The sequence below is a fragment of the Coregonus clupeaformis genome, chromosome 3 (assembly GCF_020615455.1).
Source record: "Coregonus clupeaformis isolate EN_2021a chromosome 3, ASM2061545v1, whole genome shotgun sequence".
Lineage (NCBI taxonomy): Eukaryota > Metazoa > Chordata > Actinopteri > Salmoniformes > Salmonidae > Coregonus > Coregonus clupeaformis.
The window spans coordinates 9087909-9108503 of record NC_059194.1 but is presented as its reverse complement, the minus strand read 5'-3'; the positions used below and the strand labels follow the sequence as shown (position 1 = coordinate 9108503).

The following is a 20595-nucleotide window of genomic DNA, read 5'->3' as shown; positions in this document are numbered from 1 at the left end:
AAATACTTTTTTCCCCCACTGTATATATTTAATCTATTTTAGAATAAGGCTGTAAAGTAACAAAATCAAGTCAAGGGGTCTGAATACTTTCTGAATGCACTGTTTCTGTGACCAACAGATGCATATCTGTATTTCCAAGTCATGTGAAATCCATAGATAAGGGCCTAATGAATTTATTTCAATTGACTGATTCCCTTATATGAACTGTTACTCAGTAAAATCTTTGAAATTGTTGCATGTTGCGTTTATATTTTTGTTCAGTGTAGATTGTTGAGGGACATTATTAATATGCATATCATTCTTTTATTATTACTACCCTGTAAGTAATTTGCACAGGCACAATATCTGTATTTTTATATACTAAATTGACAAATGACCCGCCCCCATCAGGAACCTGTTAGGGGATTCCATAATGAAATTGTACGAGTATCATACATGAAATAAAAGGGTCTATGAGACACCGCAAAGCATGACTCCGCATCCCTGAAAAACATACACGCATGAATGGAATACTAGTTTCTTTGAGTTCTGGTTTGGAAAAGCTTCATGTCATATATAAAACAGTATTTTTAAAAGCAGACAGAGTATGAGACATTTAAATCCAATTAAGGAATAGCGTCTTCATCTGGTGTAGCTAGGTGGCTAGCCTACTGGGTGTCTGATAACATCAGTAGGAACTTAAACAAAATATGTTTTTTGCTCAAAACTGCCATTTTTCAGTCTGACGGTTACTGTAAACACCATTCCAGCGCACAACATTATAAGACATGCTATTCCACATTCCTTCATCCTGTTTTTAAGGAGGAAAAATGTCTCAAACCTTTGTGCCAGAAGGAGGCCAACATTTTGAATTAAAGTGGTATCATTTGTATTAAAGTAACACAATGTTCAGTTATATTATTTCTAATAAAATACCTGTGTGGAACTACAGAATAGCAGAATGTTCACAGCAGAGAACTCTCTGCTATTCTCTCAACATTCTGTGTCTTTCAACTGTTATGGACTCAAGGCAAAATGTCCTCTTTCTTGATTTAGTTGTGCCAGTAAGGAGCCCATCAGTACACTGGCTACACCAAAATGCAAAAATATCTCTCCATATTTCCACAATTTGAATGATGCCAAACTCCCTTTATCCTGGTTTTCAGCCTTGACTTTGATGTCCACATAACATTCCAAGCAATTTATCTCTGATTTTATAAGTTTAGGACATCCCAGTTATGATTGCAATTTGCATCATGTGAAAGGTTATGCAGGCCCTGTCTGCAAACCCACATCTTAACTCAGATGTTAGATTAACCAAAAATTATATTTGTATCATGTGGACCAAAAAAATATATACACTGCATTCGGAAAGTATTCAGACCCCTTCCCTTTTCCCACATTTTGTTACGTTACAGCCTTATTCTAAAATTGATTACATAATTTTTCCCCCTCATCAATCCACACACAATACCTCATAATGACAAAGTGAAAACAGGTTTTTAGATTATTTTTGCTAATTTATCAAATAAAAAAAACATAAATACCTTATTTACATAACTATTCAGACCCTTTGCTAGGAGACTCGAAATTGAGCTCAGGTGCATCCTGTTTCCATTGATTATCCTTGAGATGTTTCTACAACTTGATTGGATGATTTGGAAAGGCACACACCTGTCTAAATAAGGTCCCACAGTTGACAGTGCATGTCAGAGCAAAATCCAAGCAATGAGGTCGAAGGAATTGTCTGTAGAGCTCCAAGACAGGATTGTGTTGAGGCACAGATCTGGGGAAGGGTACCAAAAAATGTCTGCAGCATTGAAGGTCCCCAAGAACACAGTGGCCATCATTCTTAAATGGAAGAAGTTTGGAACCACCAAGACTCTTCCTAGAGCTGGCCGCCCGGCCAAACTGAGCAATTGGGGAAGAAGGGCCTTGGTCACATCTGGAGGAAACCTGGCTCCATCCCTAAGGTGAAGCATGGTGGTTGCAGCATCATGCTGTGGGGATGTTTTTCAACAGCAGGGACTGGGAGACTAGTCAGGATCGAGGGAAAGATGAACAGAGCAAAGTACAGAGAGATCCTTTGCGGAAACCTGCTCCAGAGCGCTCAGGACCTCAAACTGAGGCGAAGGTTCACCTTCCAACAGGACAACGACCCTAAGCACACAGCCAAGACAACGCAGGAGTGGCATTGGGACAAGTCTCTGAATGTCCTTGAGGGGCCCAGCCAGAGCCCGGACTTGAACCTGATCGAACATCTCTAGAGAGACCTGAAGATAGCTGTGCAGCGACACTGCCCATCCAACCTGACAGAGCTTGAGAGGATCTGCAGAGAAGAATGGGAGAAACTCCCAATATACAGGTGTGCCAAGCTTGTAGCGTCATACCCAAGAAGCCTCGAGGCTGTAATCGCTGCCAAAGGTGCTTCAACAAAGTACTGAGTAAAGGCTCTGAATACTTATGTAAATATAATATTTCCGTTTTTTATTTTTAATACATTTGCAAACATTTCAAAAAAACTGTTTTTGCTTTGTCATTATGGGGTATTGTGTGTAGATTGATGAGGGGGGAAAACAATTTAATCAATTTTAGAATAAGGCTGTAACGTAACAAAATGTGGAAAAGGGGAAGGTGTCTGAATACTTTCTGAATGCACTGTATATATACTTTTGTTCCTTGTAGACATAATTGCCTTAGTCAGTGCATGCAGTATTCCTAAAACATCAACTTTATCCAACTATTAAAGAAGTGATGAAAGGTAACTACTAACATCTAAGCTCTGTTGGAGGACGTCTTAACATGGACCAGCTAATGTATTGTCAAAGTTCATGGTTAGGTTATAGTTAACTTGTCAGCCATTACAACACATTTCCAATCCTTAGATTAGATTTTTCAATGATTCCGCAATGCAACCTTTCTCAACCTAGAAGTCTACTGCTGTTACAAGCAGCCTTCACACTTTTAGGTTTGTATATAAAAATGCATACCTTGGCAGTATGCAAAGAAGGGAATGTACTCAATGTCTGACCAAGTGATAGCTGCAACATTAGTCTAAAGGTCTAGCAAAAAGTAGTTACCAGTTAATTTATATAATCCCAATGTCTAGGAGAGAAAAGTCACATATAAAGTATTTGCCCCTCAACTACAATTAAACACATGGAATAACTTTTTTTTAAATAAAGTCCTCATTTTATTAACAGAGGCCAAATAAATTCATCACATTGTATTTACAAAGAAAGGCAATAAATATCTTATAATAGTCATAAAATAATTTTTTGCATACATTTAAAAAACAAAATCATAAATGTGTCATGTTGTTAGTAGCATCTCATACAAAACCTGTCAGGTGGTAGACTAATATACTAGGCTACTACAGCTGTACCCAGGAATAGAGGCTGAACTTTGTCGTCAATGGTAAAATGGTCAACATTGTTCTGTAGGGATCACAACTCCTCTGGTTGCCAGGTCGAGTAATGGCCGCAACCTGTTCCCTGAATCCAAAATAAGCATATTTTTCGTTGTATGGTTTTCAGGGTTTAAGAGTCAGTTCTTACAATACGGAGATAGTGGGTGGGTAGGATGAATCTATACCTTTCCTAGTACACATTAGAACAATTCAGTGCTCTCGACATTATAACTGGCTTGATTGAACACAATGTTAGAGATTAACCGTTTTTGGGATGTCTCTTTGAACATGGGTGCTTGGGTGCACCATGAACAACCAGTGATACAATCCAACTTTTGGTTGTAGGCCTATGAAAAGCAGGGTAAATTGGTGGATGCAGATGGTAATAATAACAGATAGCTTGCTCTGTGTCAAAATATACGTATATAAGATAACATCATATACTTGTACGGCAATGTTTGAGAAGCTGTCCAGTATTCATTCGTTTTTTTAACCTTTCTACCACAGTAAGGCAGGTAAGACAGAAGGTGTGATATTCCATTTCCCATTGTAATAGTGTCAGTGGTTCTGTCTCAGTTCACTTCTGAGCCACATCAACTCAGGTTAAACAAAACTACAACCCTGTCTGTCTGATGCCTGGCTAGTCAAAGCATGTTGTGTTCAGCTGAATCATAGGTTGCACAAAAATGTCAAAGAAATCACACCGTACACTATGTGTTCAGCGCATTCCATCCAGAGTAGACCACGTGTCAGAAGGTATCAACACAGAGGGAGAGTTGAGGGAGAGAGAGTGGGCACTGTTAGATATTGCACTCAAAGCTAAGCAGTTATCTAGGTAAACTGTTTCACCTGCCATTGTCACCTCTCTCCATTTCGTCTCCATGGTGTCCGATTCCAGTGGAAAATATGGGAGCCATGTTGTCTGGGGTAACACAAACAAAACTGACAGGTATTCCAATAAAATCTAGTGGATGATTTTTATAACATTTATAAACTCATGCTTCCACCCTCATTGTCAGAAAGATGCCTTCAGTTCGCAATTCAAAGGAGCAGAAGATGGTGACGATAAGGGTCCTTTGTCGTCCTTAGTTTATCCAGTATAAATAAAATAACAGACACATTATAACAATTACCCAGAAACATCCAACCGTTGGGAGATGTTCAATGTTCCTGAAATATAAAAATAAAACATCTTTGATTTTTTTTATTTTTTGTTGTTGTTCTTTGTACAGAAGTCTTTAAGGGGTTTTAAGGCAACAAGCTTGACATGTCCTTGGAAAACAGCGCATGTGCTGTCCATCGGACAATCAGTTTGCTTTGGGGTTGTGTTTTAGGCGACGTGCCCTTCGTGTCCGCTTAGTTACTGTAGTGAAACGAAACTCTTCCAGTGGGTCCACCTTACCCTTTGGGTGGCGTTTCATGAAATGCACTTCCTGTTGTGTTTGTGTGGTCCGCGATCCTTTTTTTGGCCTCCCCTTCCTGTTGAAGCCCAGGTACCACCCTTTGTACTTGGCCGACACGAGAGCTGTGTAGTTGTTCTCCAAGAATTCTTCCACGAAGACGCACTCCTGGTTCCTTCCATTGAGCTGCAAAGAAAACAACATGGTGTCAGACACTTAGCACCTGGTTTCTAACACTGTGAAACAATGACTTCCGCCTTCCACGACGGCAAACCATCAAGGAAATCTACTTTACCTACTGCCAAAGAAACATTGCTGTATGTCATATAAGCCAGAAAGAGATGGAACTACTACAGTTCCAAAAGTTGTTATTCATTCCTTTTTAAATTGTATTTGTTGTTTAGCTCTTTTAAGGACACAGAAACGTTACTAGACATTTCACACCTTGCATTTGTAAGTTTAAACTATGTGTGAGTTTAAAAAGAATGATACGTTTTTGTGATGTACACTCCCCTACTTTTGTATTTAGACAGGGAAGCAAAAAAAAAATTGGCTCTATAGTCTAGCATTTGAGATCAAGGCCTAGATTCAATCAGATCAAGCGTTAACCGCCGATAACCGACACCCGCATAGCTGTTGTGGCGGTGTCTGAGGTGTAACTGCATTGGAGCGGTCAAATCGGAGAGCAGCTGCTCTTGATCATTTTCATGAAGCCACACCCGTCCCACTCGCGTTAGAAGTTCAGAACGAGAAAGTGTAGGCTATATAGAAATAATGACGCTCAAATTGAAAATCATTAAACAAAATAATGAGGATTTCTATCAGCCTAATCGAGGTGTAGATCACGTCACACTCCTGTGTTGTAAGTTGTAAACATAGAAGTCTATGGGACTTCCAGTCACTGTGCTAACGCTAGTTAGCATTGGCTCGCAAAATTAGCTAGCAGATACCCATAGACTTCCAGCCATTGCTCTAACGCTAGTTAGCATTGGCTCGCAAAATTAGCTAGCAGATACCCATAGACTTCCAGCCATTGCTCTAACGCTAGTTAGCATTGGCTCAAGAAAATACCTCTAACTTCCTTCAAACTGGACACAGAGACATAGAAATGGAAATCCACAAGTTCATCTGACTCTGGGGAAGTAAAGGGCCTCATTGCCAAAATCCCGACGTATCCCTTTAATGCGACTCTGTGCAGCCAATGGCAATGTCAGCTTTAGGTATAATGCCAGGAGCCACTTGTGGTTTTGGCAGTTCTAAAGCAGTTCCACCTCTGACACAGCCAAAACAACCACTATGTGGATGTTGGTTAAAGCGGATCTGATTTAATAGAGACCCAAATGTTTTATATGAGGCGACAGTACAGAATGTCACCTTTTATTTGAGGGTATTTACATACATATCTGTTTTACCATTTAGAAATGAAAGCACTTTATTTATCTAGTCCTACTATTTTAAGATGTCATAATTATTTTGACAAAATTCACTTATAGTGTATTAATGTAGTCAAAAGTTTAGTATTTGGTCCCATATTCCTAGCACCCAATGACTACATCAAGCTTGTGACTCTCAAAACTTGTTGGATGCATTTGCAGCTTGTTTTGGTTGTGTTTCAGATTATATTTTGCCCAATAGGAACAGAATGGTGAATAATGTATCATTTTGGAGTCGCTTTTACTGTAAATAAGAATAAAATATGTTTCTGAACACTTCTACATTAATGTGGATGCTCCCATGATTATGGATAATGATGAATGAATCGTGAATAATTATGAGTGAGAAAGTTACAGAGGAACAAAGATTATACCCCCCAAAAAATGCTAACATCCCGTTATTGGTTAATGGTGAGAGGTTTGCGTGCCTTGAGGGTATGATCTTTGTGCCTCTGTCACTCATCATTATTCACGATTAATTCAGGATTATCCGTAATCATGGGAGCATCCACATTAATGTAGAAGTTTTCAGAAACATACTCTATTCTTATTTACAATAAAAGTGACTCCAAAATAACACAAAACATTATTCACCATTCAGTTACTATTGGGCAAAATATAATCTGAAACTGAAACAAAACAAACTGCAAATGCATCCAACTAATTTGTAAAGTCACAAGCTTGAAGTAGTCATTGCGTGCTAGGAATATGGGACCAAAAACTAAACTTTTGACTACTTTAATACACCATAAATTAATTTGTCCAAATACTTATTAAAAAATAACTTCTTCAAATGGGGGGACTCGATACATGAAGTGATTTAAATCCCAAACGGTATATTTAAAAAAACGTATTCAAATGGGGGGACTCAATACATGAAGTGATTTAAATCCCAAATGGTAAAACAGATACGTATGAAAATACCCTCAAATAAAAGGTGACATTCTGTAACGTCTCCTCATATAAAACATTTGATCTCAAATCTAAAATGCTGGAGTATAGGGCCAAATTTATAATTTTAGCTTCACTGTCCAAATAAATACAGAGGAGAGTGTACATGCTGCTATTTTACATGGCGCCACCTGGTGAACAAGAGGTATAATTGCAATGGCATTCCTCCTATGTGGCCATTAGCCTTTCAAAGCATTGTGATCATTGTGAGGATTGCAGTCTATAATTGACTGATGAAGTGTCAAAATAAAGGCACAGGTTACGTATCAAAGGGTTTTTATCAGGGTTACACTGAGTGAGCACTCTCCATTATGGCTTGTATGTTAGGCAAGTGAACATACAGGTAACTGCCAAAATAAAGGAAACCCCAACATAAAGCGTCTTAATAGGGTATTGGGCCACCACGAGCCAGAACAGCTTCAATGCACATTGGCATAGATTCTACAAGTGTCTGGAACTCTATTGGAGGGATGCGACACCATTCTTCCACGAGAAATTCCATATTTGGTGTTTTGTTGATGGTGGTGGAAAACACTGTCTCAGGCACCGCTCCAGAATCTGCCCTAAGTGTTCAATTGGGTTGAGAACTGGTGACTGAGACAGCCATGGCATATGGTTTTACATCGTTTTCAAGCTCATCAAACCATTCAGTGACCACTCGTGCCCTGTGGATGGGGGCATTGTCATCCTATGGGGGCATAGCCATGGTAGCCAAGATAATAGTCTGCCCAGCATTTTTATACATGACCCTAAGCATGATGGGATGTTAATTTCTTAATTAACTCAGGAACCACACCTGTGTGTAAGCACCTGCTTTCAATATACTTTATATACCTCATTTACTCAAGTGTTTCCATTATTCTGGTGGTTACCTGTAGATTCTTCATATATTGATGTGTATTATTATGAATGTCTTAGTCTTGCTAAAAAATACGAACTTTAGCACACATAAAATCATTTTTCTATGGTTAGTTATAGTAATGTGCACACTGGAGTCGCTCTTTAGGTGTTCTCAAACAATCTGTTATTATCACTAGAAAACAAGAGAAAAAAGAGGGGCCCAATTGTATTTCATTGAGTTAGATTTTCCCCGTTCTCTGGCAATAGAGTAACAACCAAGGATATGCTTACCTTTCCAACTATTTTGCCATTCTTGTTCATACAGATGTAATGCCCACTCTCCTTCCCTTTTATTCGAATATGGCTCCCAAAGGTTTCCGTCTCGACAATAAGAAGTGCTAGAAGGTGAAAGAGAAACACAACTTGATCATTATTTTCAAACACTTACATCCATTAAGTTGATACAGTCCATAAACAGTTTTAACCGATAAAACATTTGTTTGACAATTTACTATAAATCCCAGAGAGGTAGAAACCAATGCAGTACCATCTTCCTGCAGTGATAAAGTTTACACAAACAAAATGATGAGCTGCCGTTACATCTGAAATGATCCATTATGAACAAGCACACCAGCGGCTTCTTTTGCTCTGTCACAACCTTCACCCCTGTGGAGTCATCTTTGTTTCTGTTCGTTCCTAGCGGGCAAGAGATCTGCCAAACATTTTGGAGGGGTTACGCTCCCTCAGGATTAGGTTTCAGGTTCTCTTTAGTCTGTGCTCACTCAATCAAAAAGTTAAAGATGATCCATCTGTTTAACACACTGGCCTATTCAGTGGCACTCAAGGGAACGGAGGCAGGAGGGGGGAGCCAGGAGGTGTGGGGAGGGGCATCTCCAAAACTGTCCCTTTAAACAATCTTGGAGGGGAAGGGGAGTGGGAAACTCGTCTAAAAACTGACGTTGAGAGAGAGAGAGAGAGGGGGGGGAAGAAGACATCCCTCTCTCTCAACCAGGGAGCAAAGAGGATAAAATGACAGTGGTGAGACTTCTCTGAATTCACGGGAGGCCTGGTTTGAGAAACACAATGGAGCTCCTGAGAGGAGTTGGAGGAGCTGGGACAGAGAGCGCCACAAGTCCCCACTTAGCTGCCCCTCTTCCCTCCCTTTCATACTACAAAGGAAAAAAGCAAGCTGTACTGTGATAGCCTGGCTTAAAGTGGTTTTAGTGTAGTGTTGCTCCCTGCAGCCAAGCTTTAGAAGCCCCACAGCATTCTCAGTGCTGGCTCTCAAACGACCGTGCCGAGGGCGGACTTGTGCAAGTTCAACTGGAAACTACAGGTGCAACAACTGCCTTTAAAAAACATTTGCCTGTTTCACATGGATTTTTACACATTTGTACAAATGCCTATGCATTCAGATATATAAGATGCTATCCTAGTAGGACAAATGGTGACATCAATTATGTGGGATTGCATGTGACACATTATATATACCACATTTCTTGAAGGCAAGCACTCCTGCCTGGGGAGAATAATAACTCCCTCTGATCCGCGTGTATATGTGGGGTAGCTGACCTTGTTGTAGCTGCGGCTCCATTTCTCAGCCGTGCTTTCTGACCCTCCATTGTGAGGTTGCTGTTATGACTGAGTGAGGATTAGTGCAGAGATGAGAGAAGAGTGTCTTTCCAAGCCTCCTGTTAAATCAGTGTCAGGGAGTTCACAGGTGCCAGGTACTGGGGCTGAGGGGAGGGGGCAGGGTTGGCAAGTCTTCATGGGAAACATTGAATCTGCTTCCACTCAAGCTCTAACAAGCAATGAGAGGAAACTTCGCCTCAGCATATCTGTGACTGAACACAGTCGACACAACAGTGCGGTCGACTCAGGCCGGCAACATTACAGCCTGTTTGTTGGCAAATCATACATGTGAGCGCAAACAGGCAAGCACTCCCATACAAACGCACCTAGACCACCGTCCAACTTCGAATAGAATATGTGCCATGCTCACAGTGACTGTAGAGACTGTAGTGAATGTAGAAACTGATAGACCCCCTGTAGAATTGAAAACCACTATGCCAGGCATCACGCAGAATTACTTCCCATGACAACAATCAGCTGTATTCCCACCTCAGTATGGTCACTGACCAGAACAGTAGAAGGAACACAGCTGAGATTCAATGAATAAAGGCAATATATACACTACCGTTCAAAAGTTTGGTGTCACTTAGAAATGTCCTTGTTTTCGAAAGAAAATCAATTTTTTTGTCCATTAAAATAACATCAAATTGATCAGAAATACAGCGTAGACATTGTTAATGTTGTAAATGGCTATTGTAGCTGGAAACGGCTGATTTTTAATGGAATATTTACATAGGCGTACAGAGGCCCATTATCAGCAACCATCAGTCCTGTGTTCCAATGGCACGTTGTGTTTGCTAATCCAAGTTTATCATTTTAAAAGGCTAATTGATCATTAGAAAACCCTTTTGCAATTATGTTAGCACAGCTGAAAACTGTGCTGATTAAAGAAGCAATAAAACTGGTCTCAACGTCAACAGTGAAGAGGCGACTCTGGGATGCTGACCTTCTAGGCAGAGTTGCAAAGAAAAAGCCATATCTCAGACTGGCCAATTAAAAGAAAAGATTAAGATGGGCAGTCTGAGATATGTATTTTTCTTTGCAACTCTGCCTAGAAGGTCAACGTCCCGGAGTCGCCTCTTCACTGTTGATGTTGAGACTGGTGTTTTGCGGGTACTATTTAATGAAGCTGCCAGTTGAGGACCTGTGAGGCGTCTGTTTCTCAAACTAGACACTCTAATGTATTTGTCCTGTTGCTCAGTTGTGCACCGGGGCCTCCCACTCCTCTTTCTATTCTGGTTAGAGACAGTTTGCGCTGTTCTGTGAAGGGAGTAGTACACAGCGTTGTACGAGATCTTCAGTTCTTGGCAATTTCTCACATGGAATAGCCTTAATTTCTCAGAACAAGAATAGACTGACGAGTTTCAGAATAAAGTTATTTGTTTCTGGCCATTTTGAGCCTGTAATCAAAACCCACAATTGCTGATGCTCCAGATACTCAACTAGTCTCGAGAAGGCCAGTTTTATTGCTTCTTTAATCAGCACAACAGTTTTCAGCTGTGCTAACATAATTGCAAAAGGGTTTTCTAATGATCAATTAGCCTTTTAAAATTATAAACTTGGATTAGCAAACACAACGTGCCATTGGAACACAGGACTGATGGTTGCTGATAATGATAAGTCGCTCTGGATAAGAGCGTCTGCTAAATGATGTAAATGTAAAATAATGGGCCTCTGTACACCTATGTAGATATTCCATTAAAAATCAGCCGTTTCCAGCTACAATAGCCATTTACAACATTAACAATGTCTACACTGTATTTCTGATCAATTTGATGTTATTTTAATGGACAAAAAATTTGGTTTTCTTTCGAAAACATGGACATTTCTAAGTGACCCCAATCGTTTGAACGGTAGTGTACATCTAGCCGTGCTTTATCTGTGGCAGACATGCTTATAGCCTCAAATTCCCACACTATTCATCATCTTAATGGCTTAACCAAGCAATCAGTAAGTAGCTGAGTTAGGGTCAAAGTTCACTACTTAGAAATGTAGCCCCAACTCTGACCAGTAGCGGTCCAAAATAGGTCCAATGAATCCTGGTTCACATGGGATAATTCCCACAATAAAGACCATTGATGAGGGGAACTGGCTAAAGCGTCTGTAAGTGAAGTGCACAGGAATTCTCCCGTACCGTACTTGCCCCCATCGTCTCCGTTGGCGTTGACCTTCTTGCCCAGGATCTGGACGTGCTTGCCCGTGGTGCGGCTGTACAGTTGGTAGATGCGGATTTGCTTCCGGCTCAGGTCGTCCGGGTTCCGCGTGTGGTTCTCGATATAGATCCTAAAATCGGCTGAGCTCTGTTGCGATTCCTGGAGGAGAAAGACATGACACAGGAGTTCATGGACCAGCTTTTACTAGGTACTCTGTCATGAAGCTCTGCTTAAGGGCCAGAAACTATGAGGCAACATATTGGATGTTGTAAGCTTACATTTTAAGTTTTGTTTGCACGTTTATTCCACACAACACGCTTACAAGGTGATCTAACTGTGAGGCATTGCTAACAAATTCAAAGGGCACATACTGTAGAAAATAATGAGAACAAAAGTGCAACATGCTACATGCTACATGCTTCATTATTATTGCATGTCTTTGTATTGAGGCAGCTGTATACTATTTGCCTGGGGCCATATTGAAAAACCAGTATTCCATTTCCACAAGCAAGCAAGCAAGCCACTAGCAATTATACACCTGAAGCATCCAGACCTGTTACACTATCATCAACAATATATCTGCCCTAGGGCCCAGTAAGGCCCATAAATCACAGTGGAGATATGGATGTGATGGCGAGAGTCAGCTCGTACCACAAAAGCACACTCGGAGGGAGCATCTTGTAACATAAACTCCCACATTCAAATATTTCACACCGCTAGAATGAATGCAAAGGTCTGTTCTGCACTTACAAGTTGCCTAAGGGCCTAAAATACTTTTTAAAAATAGCTGACTTCGACAACACATCAAAATGCATGCAGCCTGTGCGCCCTGTCACCCAACCCCATATGTGGATGGGAAGGAAAATGTACACTTTCAAAACTCCTGAAATCTCGATTCACGCCAAGATCCTGTTCCCCAGCTGTATCGTGTGGTAATTATATAGTAATGGCCTTTTATGTAGCTTCTCTCAGGTGGCTAATTATATACACATTACATACTCCAACTCCATGTTATTTTAACCTCAGCAAATTAATGACATTTAGTGAATGAGTGGGGAAATATGCTCAGGGTAGAACAAATCTTTAATACAGAGGGGAAAACAAACCACTGATCTGAATACAAATCCCAGTTGTTTGAAGCCACATTATGGCTGTTCTCAGCAAAAATTGGTGTCAGCAAAAATTAAAGGCACCACGAAACACAGTTAGTTTTGGAAATACGATCGTAAGTTATTAATCAAAATATGATGAAACAATTGTATATCACTTTTTAATATTAAAATAAAATAAAGTTATTTGCCTCAAGAAAACATGTATCTTAATCAATAAGCAATTCTTATTGAAATATCTTTATCAAACTTCCTTTGAATTGAGTCAGTTTTAGAGGGAGGAACATTCAAAGTTATTATGACACCTCATACTTTCATATAATAGAGCGTCCAATAGAGTCTCTACAACACTAAAAGAGCATTCAAAACCAATAGAGCATCTAAATAGAGCATCCAAAACTCTCCACAACCTTAGAAGGACATCATCTGTCCATTATACTACACCCCCTCCCCCCCAAAAAAAAAAAAAAGTTCACCACCAAGCCAGCATGCACTAAAACATTTTTTGGGGGGATAACTACTGCTGAGGGATTTTTGCCAAATCTCTCCATCTCTAAACAAACATAAAGGTTTGTTTTGTAGACAGTTTCATTTCACATGGAGGAAAAAAGCAAGCCTCTGCAGAGGGCTGAGGTTAATGCAATCGGCAACATTTTTTATCGAGCCGTCTCCCTTTTCAAAGACGGGCCGAAAATGGATATGGTTGAAACTTCAAAAGTCTGGCACCATCTTCACTGAGAAGCTTAGCCCCCTTGCATCTCAGATACGCCTTACTATCTGCGTAACACACACAGGTCTATGAAACACTCTACCTGCCATCAAGGTTGTGCTACATAATTGTATTGGTCTATCTAGAGGGTTTTGTCTTCGGGAAAGCCTCTATGAGACTTCCTTCTGGCCTACATCTTCTTTACAGAAGCAATTAGTTATACAAAGCAAGAAACACATCAGCATTAAAACACTAGTATTGTAATTACTGTCTAGGACAGGGGAGAAATCAGACAGTAACACTTTAGCATTGTTTGTCTCAATTCCTTTGGAACAATCAGAGCACAAACCCTCACATTACCCAGCTGTGTCTCCTTTTTTTAAACCACAGGTTTTGTTCCTTCCTGAGGGGTGTCTTCGTAAAATGTCCCCTTTTATTATGAAATGGGAATGCCAGGTTTTATAATCATGATCCCTTGACCCATTTGTTAAGGAACATCTCTAACAGAGATGTGGTGTCTCTGACAGAGATGTGATATCCAAGAGGTAAAAGGGGGATTCTACTATTCTCTGTCTTCATCTATTGCTGCCTCATTGGATGGATTGGCCTCTCCATCAATAATTAGGTTGGCATGAGTGGTTTTTTGAAAATCTTAATCCTCATCTTCAATCCAAAGGATTTTTGAACATTTCAAACTAGATTTCATGATATCTTATCACGTCAATCAGAGGGGAAAGGATTGAGCGCATTGTATGTAAATACTTAGCCCTGTATAAATAGACAGCAATCTTTTTGTAATTTTCATATATGCTTTAAATTGGAGACAGAGTGAAAAAGGTGAAACAATTCTAGTATTTCTCTGTAATACCGGAGAGGTTTGATTGGCATCAACCTGGTATATGATACTGACTAGACTATAAAACTAACCCCAATAACAGAGGCATGGAAGCAGGATGTGGGCTAACCACTGCCTCTCACTGTATCCAGCAATATAACATGGTGGTTTCCTAACTACCCTTAATATCTGACATTAATTTAAACCAAATACATAATGTCAAATGTCTAGATGTTTTACATTCTTGTTCATATGTCACATATCATGTACTAAAAATAACCAATAGCCTATAACCATGCCCAAAACGGAAATACATTCATTGTTAATATTAGGCTACAGTTGAGCAATTGAATCAAACTACATGTAGAATGTTACTTTACATAATAATACATCATGTGGATTTTGACTTGAGCATGAAAGGTAGGCTATAGACAACCAATTCAACAAATCAATCACATGCGTAAAAGGCGCGCGATTAGTGGAGTTTATATTTTTACCGAATTGATCCACGACACTGAAAATGATCAAAATCGCAAATGATCCTGATCTAAATGTCCTTTAAATTTCTTCAGGCTACATGTCAGTTCTTTCCATGTCTAATCTGATGCACTCGATGACTCCTCGTTCATTAGAGTAAGGTGCGCAGTAGGATAGTTTCTTCTACATTACAAACCTATTTCCTTACCATAAATATAATATTTAAACGAGGGTAGAGTTACTATGCTTGTATTTTAATTAAATGAACAATAACACTTTAATTAGGGAATTGTGTTAATCTTATGTCATTAAAGTCATATAAAAAATTAATAAATCAAATCTGAGAAAAATAACCAGCGCGCCGTATGTTCCAGTTTGCAAGTATCCAATTATATGATAACGATTTGTTCGTAATAAATCTAGAATGAGTGCTGCAAAATCACACACACACAAACACTGTCCAAAAACTGAACAATCGAATCAACCTACCTGGAGCTGGAAATAGAGGACCAGAAAATGTAAACACCTGGAGAGAGAAGGGGAGGAGGGGGTTAATCACAAGCAATTACATGAAATATAAACACTATAGCCTAACTGGATGACAAGGGTAGTAACTAGCTTTTAGCGACTTCTATTGGTAAGAATGTACGTGTTTTGAGAAACGAAAGGAATAGAAAGATGGAATCCTTACAGGTATATGAACCTCGAAGGCAGAAGAGACATCTTGACTTGCTGAAATACACCTGTTTCCACAGTTTTAAAGTCCCGAGAGAAGTTGAGGATAGACCCGCCAGCGTCCTTAAGCTACGCAAACAATTCCGGAGGTGCCTTTGAATCCCAGTGAAATGATAAATAACTGGAGTGCAACAATGTCACTGAATGCAACATTAGGTGCTTCCTTGTTGTAAAAAAATCTGATCCAGAGGGGAAAATGTAGCCTATTGTTTCTTGTCCCCCTCCAAATCTCCTCGCTCCGCTCTCACGGTCTGTGCAGACAGCGGTATCTTGCTAAGCGCGGAAAGATTCAATTTGCAACCATTGCTTAGTAGATTTTCCCTTGTTTAAAAATCCATTGCGCGCACCCTCTTTGCTCCCAAAGGTGCTGCTCCAAAGATCAGATGTATTTCAATTCCGTCCGTACCTGGGGATATCTACACTTTACATATATCATGTTAATCTTCCGACTCCAGAGTGAGAAAAGGGCAAAAGGGGACAAGTGCGTAAGATCGAATAGGAAAATAAAAAACGTTATTGGGAATACCTCACGCTGTGATAAAACTTCAATGATATCCAGAGAGTATAAATATTACATCTGAATCAAACGCAGCGCCAGATCTTCGTAGCAGGGGCGATGGTGTAATGCCTGTCAGTAGAGTGTCTGCGGCTAAGGATTTGGGCACAGTGAGTTTTTTGTTGTTGTTGGTGGGTGGAAACTTGTCAACGGTTTGCACCTGATAGGGTAATTTTTGAGAGACCATCAGTTTGGAGAATGTTTTCCTCTAGTCATAAATGATGGTGCTTGGGTGGGAGTTGGTAGGCTACATGGACTTGTTTTTACCATTTTAGACACTTTTGTATATACATTTTATTTGGAGCAATTCGTTAAGGGATATTTCCTTAAATGCAGGCATATTTCAAGTTCACAAAAATAGCCTAGGCTACTTTACATTTTTGTCATTTAGCAGACGCTCTTATCCAGAGCGATTAAAGTGCCTTGCTCAAGGGCACATCGACAGATTTTTCACCTAGTCGGTTCAGTGATTCGAACCAGCGACCTTTACATTTCAGTCATTTAGCAGACGCTCTTATCCAGAGCGACTTACAGTTAGTGAGTGCATACATTTTCATACTGCCCCCCCGTGGGAAACGAACCCACAACCCTGACGTTGCAAGCGCCATGCTCTACCAACTGAGCTACAGGGACCTTTTGGTTACTGGCCCAATTTAACCGCTAGCCTACCTGCCGCCCCTACTTGGGAGAATAGGCCTACTGGATTTCTCAATGGAAGCTATTTTTTCTTAAATCAAATGTTTTATTATTCATAGATCAGTCTTTTTACATATTATTTTCCATTATTATTAATGGCGTAACCATCACTAATTAGTTTATTATAATTATTCATATTAGTTATATATTTGCTGCTGTTTTTGTTGTATTACCTTTGTCTAGAGTTGAGAAAGAGTGTGTGTGTCATGTATTTTAAGAACACAATTCTAACACAATTCAGTGTGCCGAGTTACTCTTTTCGTCTTCCCTTGTTTTGTGGTTATGTTGGAGGCCACGTCGTTTGTGGATTGGGCTTCGCTCTCCCAGACAGCATTGAAATGCAGGTTGGTGTGGAACTCGATTTTTCAATAATGTGCTATAACTTATCCCGCATTTAAATGAAAGAGAGGTGTGAATGTGTTTACGATGCCCTCTGAACTCGCAGTGGAATGACCCCACATCCCTCCCGCCACTTAGGACCATTGTGTGATTCTCATTTATTGTCCTATTACAACGGGAACTACAGCATTCCATCCTCATTGCGTTTAAAATTTCCCTATATAGTTCGGGGTATCAATTTAAACTATAGTGGATTGCACTTTGAATAGCTTGTAAGAATAAGGGTGACTGTGTGAATTGGTATAATTTCACAATAGGCTATTACAACAAATGTTATGCAATTCTATACCTATGTACAATACATGTGTATTATCAGATTTCAAAACTCCTATAATAAACAATGTCCTCCACTGAAGAAATTCAAAAACCCTAATTGCACAAAATATAATAATTTATGATGGGAACAGTTAAATAAACACACAATGTGTGCACATCTGATGGTTAGATTGACCTGGGGCTTCCATTTGTTGTACATCCAAAGTAGTTATAATCAACAAAATACTATGTTTGAAGCATTGGCTGACAGTCCAAAATGAAGCTGGTTGAAAAGTGACTAAAACCACAGGTATAATAAACAATAATTACGAAACTGCACAAAGGAGCCAGCATTGAGTAGTCACTCATCACCTCCAAAGCACAGGCTTGTGACAATGCCTTGAAAGTATAAATTAAGAGCTATGGCACAGAGTGAACAGAGCTGTGTCTTTGATGTGCTCACCTGTGTGACACTTGTGGCAAGCTTCAACAGAAGCTCCTGCATACTGTTTACCTGCACATTTTCATGGTAGAACCACGTTACAGCAGATATGTATGACACATAACTTTTCCATTCCATAGTTTATTCTAGGAGGGAGGATACATTGACCGTTGACTCTAATCAGTCACATTAAGCCACACGAACTACGATTTATGTCAGATTTATTATTGGAAACTACATTTAGCATTTACACAAAGTAGCTATGAAGTCTGGTCGGAATTGTGACCAACCATTGAGAATTGTATTGGTTGGAAGGTTGGGCCCACTGGTTGACAATGACTAGAGTTGAGCTTCATGAATGGGGAGCTGTCTCAATCCCTCTGAGGAGGAGGTGGGCAGGCAAGCCAGCAACTCAAGAGTTAGGATTAGGTTACCCACAGCTACTGAACTGACTGAGTGAAGAAAAGAACAAGCAGGTAAGCTAAAGGTCTTGGTTGAGAGCCTACAGCCACGAAAGAGAGTTTGCTACAAAAAGCACTGCAGCTTTCCACCATCACCACTACCGGTAGATGTCTCTGAGACTGTGTCCAGACGGTCATCAGGAATGTGGAGAATATCTCATTGACGCTAGGAAAAAAAGGTGGGGTGGAAAAAGCTATCCGAGGGCGGTGAGCCAGGGGTTCAAAGGACCTAGCAGGCCTTTAAGCTTGACAAAAGAACTTGGCAGTGTCTGTAAGTGAAGCCCAATGTACTACATTAGTGCAAGGACCCCCCCGCCACCTCCTTTCTCCCCCTCGCTTCCCACTTTCATCTCCGACACGAACATATTGGGTGGGGGGTTTCAGGGGGCATCTGCATCCTATTGAATTTTCAAGGTGAGGGGACGGCCGAAGAGGGCCTAGTGGCTCGTATAAGCCGTCCAGACCCTTTTCACTCCAAGTCACAGCCCAACGAGCGTGTGAAGAGGCGGGGACAGCCTCTTCCTCTCATCTCCCAGGAATCAACCCCACCCCATTAGTGTATTGGCGGCCCCTTTCACACTGTTGGCTAGGCTCTTTGGCCCTGTGCCCCCGGAGTCCTGCGGCGTAACGTTGGCTAGTCAGGAGCAGGTCACCGCGGGGTCGCGACACCTCGCTGTGCAATAGGGTGATGGAGACAGTGCCCAGAAGAGTGTCGCTGAGAGAGAAGGAGAGAGAGCCTTGAAGCTTCGCCTTGAAGAAAAGGGAAGCATTTTGTAATTTGTCCCCCATCACATGTTGTTTGCTTGGAGTCATTTAGGGCATCTAGGCTTTGCCTTGAAGTTTGGGGCGACAGTGTGTGTGGGTGTGCCTTGAAGTTGGGGGCGACAGTGTGTGTGGGTGTGCGTTGAAGTTGGGGGCGACAGTGTGTGTGGGTGTGCGTTGAAGTTGGGGGCGACAGTGTGTGTGGGTGTGCGTTGAAGTTGGGCGACAGTGTGTGTGGGTGTGCGTTGAAGTTGGGAGCGACAGTGTGTGTGGGTGTGCGTTGAAGTTGGGGGCGACAGTGTGTGTGGGTGTGCGTTGAAGTTGGGGGCGACAGTGTGTGTGGGTGTGCGTTGAAGTTGGGGGCGACAGTGTGTGTGGGTGTGCGTTGAAGTTGGGGGCGACAGTGTGTGTGGGTGTGCGTTGAAGTTGGGGGGCGACAATGTGTGTGGGTGTGCGTTGAAGTTGGGGGCGACAGTGTGTGTGGGTGTGCGTTGAAGTTGGGGGCGACAGTGTGTGTGGGTGTGCGTTGAAGTTGGGGGCGACAGTGTGTGTGGGTGTGCCTTGAAGTTGGGGGCGACAGTGTGTGTGGGTGTGCCTTGAAGTTGGGGGCGACAGTGTGTGTGGGTGTGCGTTGAAGTTGGGGGCGACAGTGTGTGTGGGTGTGCCTTGAAGTTGGGGGCGACAGTGTGTGTGGGTGTGCGTTGAAGTTGGGGGCGACAGTGTGTGTGGGTGTGCGTTGAAGTTGGCGGCCAGTGCGTGAGAGAGAGAAAGAGGTAATTTGAGTGTGGGGTGATAATGAAACTTGCTCCTCGACAAATCATCTCAGAGCACCGCAATACATGCTGAACATATTAACATATTCATTAGCATCAGTACACTAATGACGATATTTCCCCGTCTCAGTTCAACAGAGGTCTTAAATTGTACAAAACTACAAACACACAGTATGGCTCACTCGTCACTAGTTGTTAACATATGTTATAATTTTCATAATGTATGTGCACGCCTCACTAAACTCCTCTTAATGATTCTGAACAATTACTCTCAAGCTCCAGATTAGTGGATGGTGAAAAACACAACTGCCAAAAAGTGTCATGATGTAGTAAAAACAATTGTTTCATAACACTGGTCCATGAGCCACATACTTCTAGTTTTCTGACCCATTTTGTATCTTTGGCAGAATATGAAGAGTCACTTGGACAGCAGAGGCTAATGTTGGGTGCTTATTTATGCTTTCAAACCCATGCTGAATGATATGATTGATTTGTTGTCAGCTCTTGAATTTTTTCTGCATCAAAATGAAATGACCCCCTAATTGTTTGTTGGGTTGCTGTAATGACCTAATTAAGGAGCTGGTTGTTG

At 41.0% G+C, this 20595-nt stretch overlaps 1 protein-coding gene across 1 annotated transcript; it reads right to left on the bottom strand.

The window, feature by feature from the left end:
• Positions 1-3192: 3192 nt before the first annotated feature.
• On the bottom strand, positions 3193-16294 carry LOC121546301 (fibroblast growth factor 18-like). The gene is made up of 5 exons (XM_045209086.1): positions 15619-16294; positions 15417-15453; positions 11779-11956; positions 8304-8410; positions 3193-4974 (listed from the first exon to the last, which is right to left on the bottom strand). Exons 1-5 carry the CDS (start codon positions 15648-15650, stop codon positions 4696-4698), a joined length of 633 nt encoding a protein of 210 aa, XP_045065021.1. The 5' UTR covers positions 15651-16294; the 3' UTR covers positions 3193-4695.
• Positions 16295-20595: the final 4301 nt, after the last annotated feature.

Excerpts from the sequence above, each read along its gene's own strand:
- LOC121546301 (XM_045209086.1), bottom strand. The coding sequence starts at position 15,650 with ATGTCTCTTCTGCCTTCGAGGTTCATATACCT. Across the intron at positions 15,454-15,618 it reads CCTTCGAGGTTCATATACCT|GTGTTTACATTTTCTGGTCC; the intron begins GTAAGGATTCCA and ends TTCTCTCTCCAG. Across the intron at positions 8,411-11,778 it reads AGACGATGGGGGCAAGTACG|CACTTCTTATTGTCGAGACG; the intron begins GTACGGGAGAAT and ends TTCACCTTCTAG.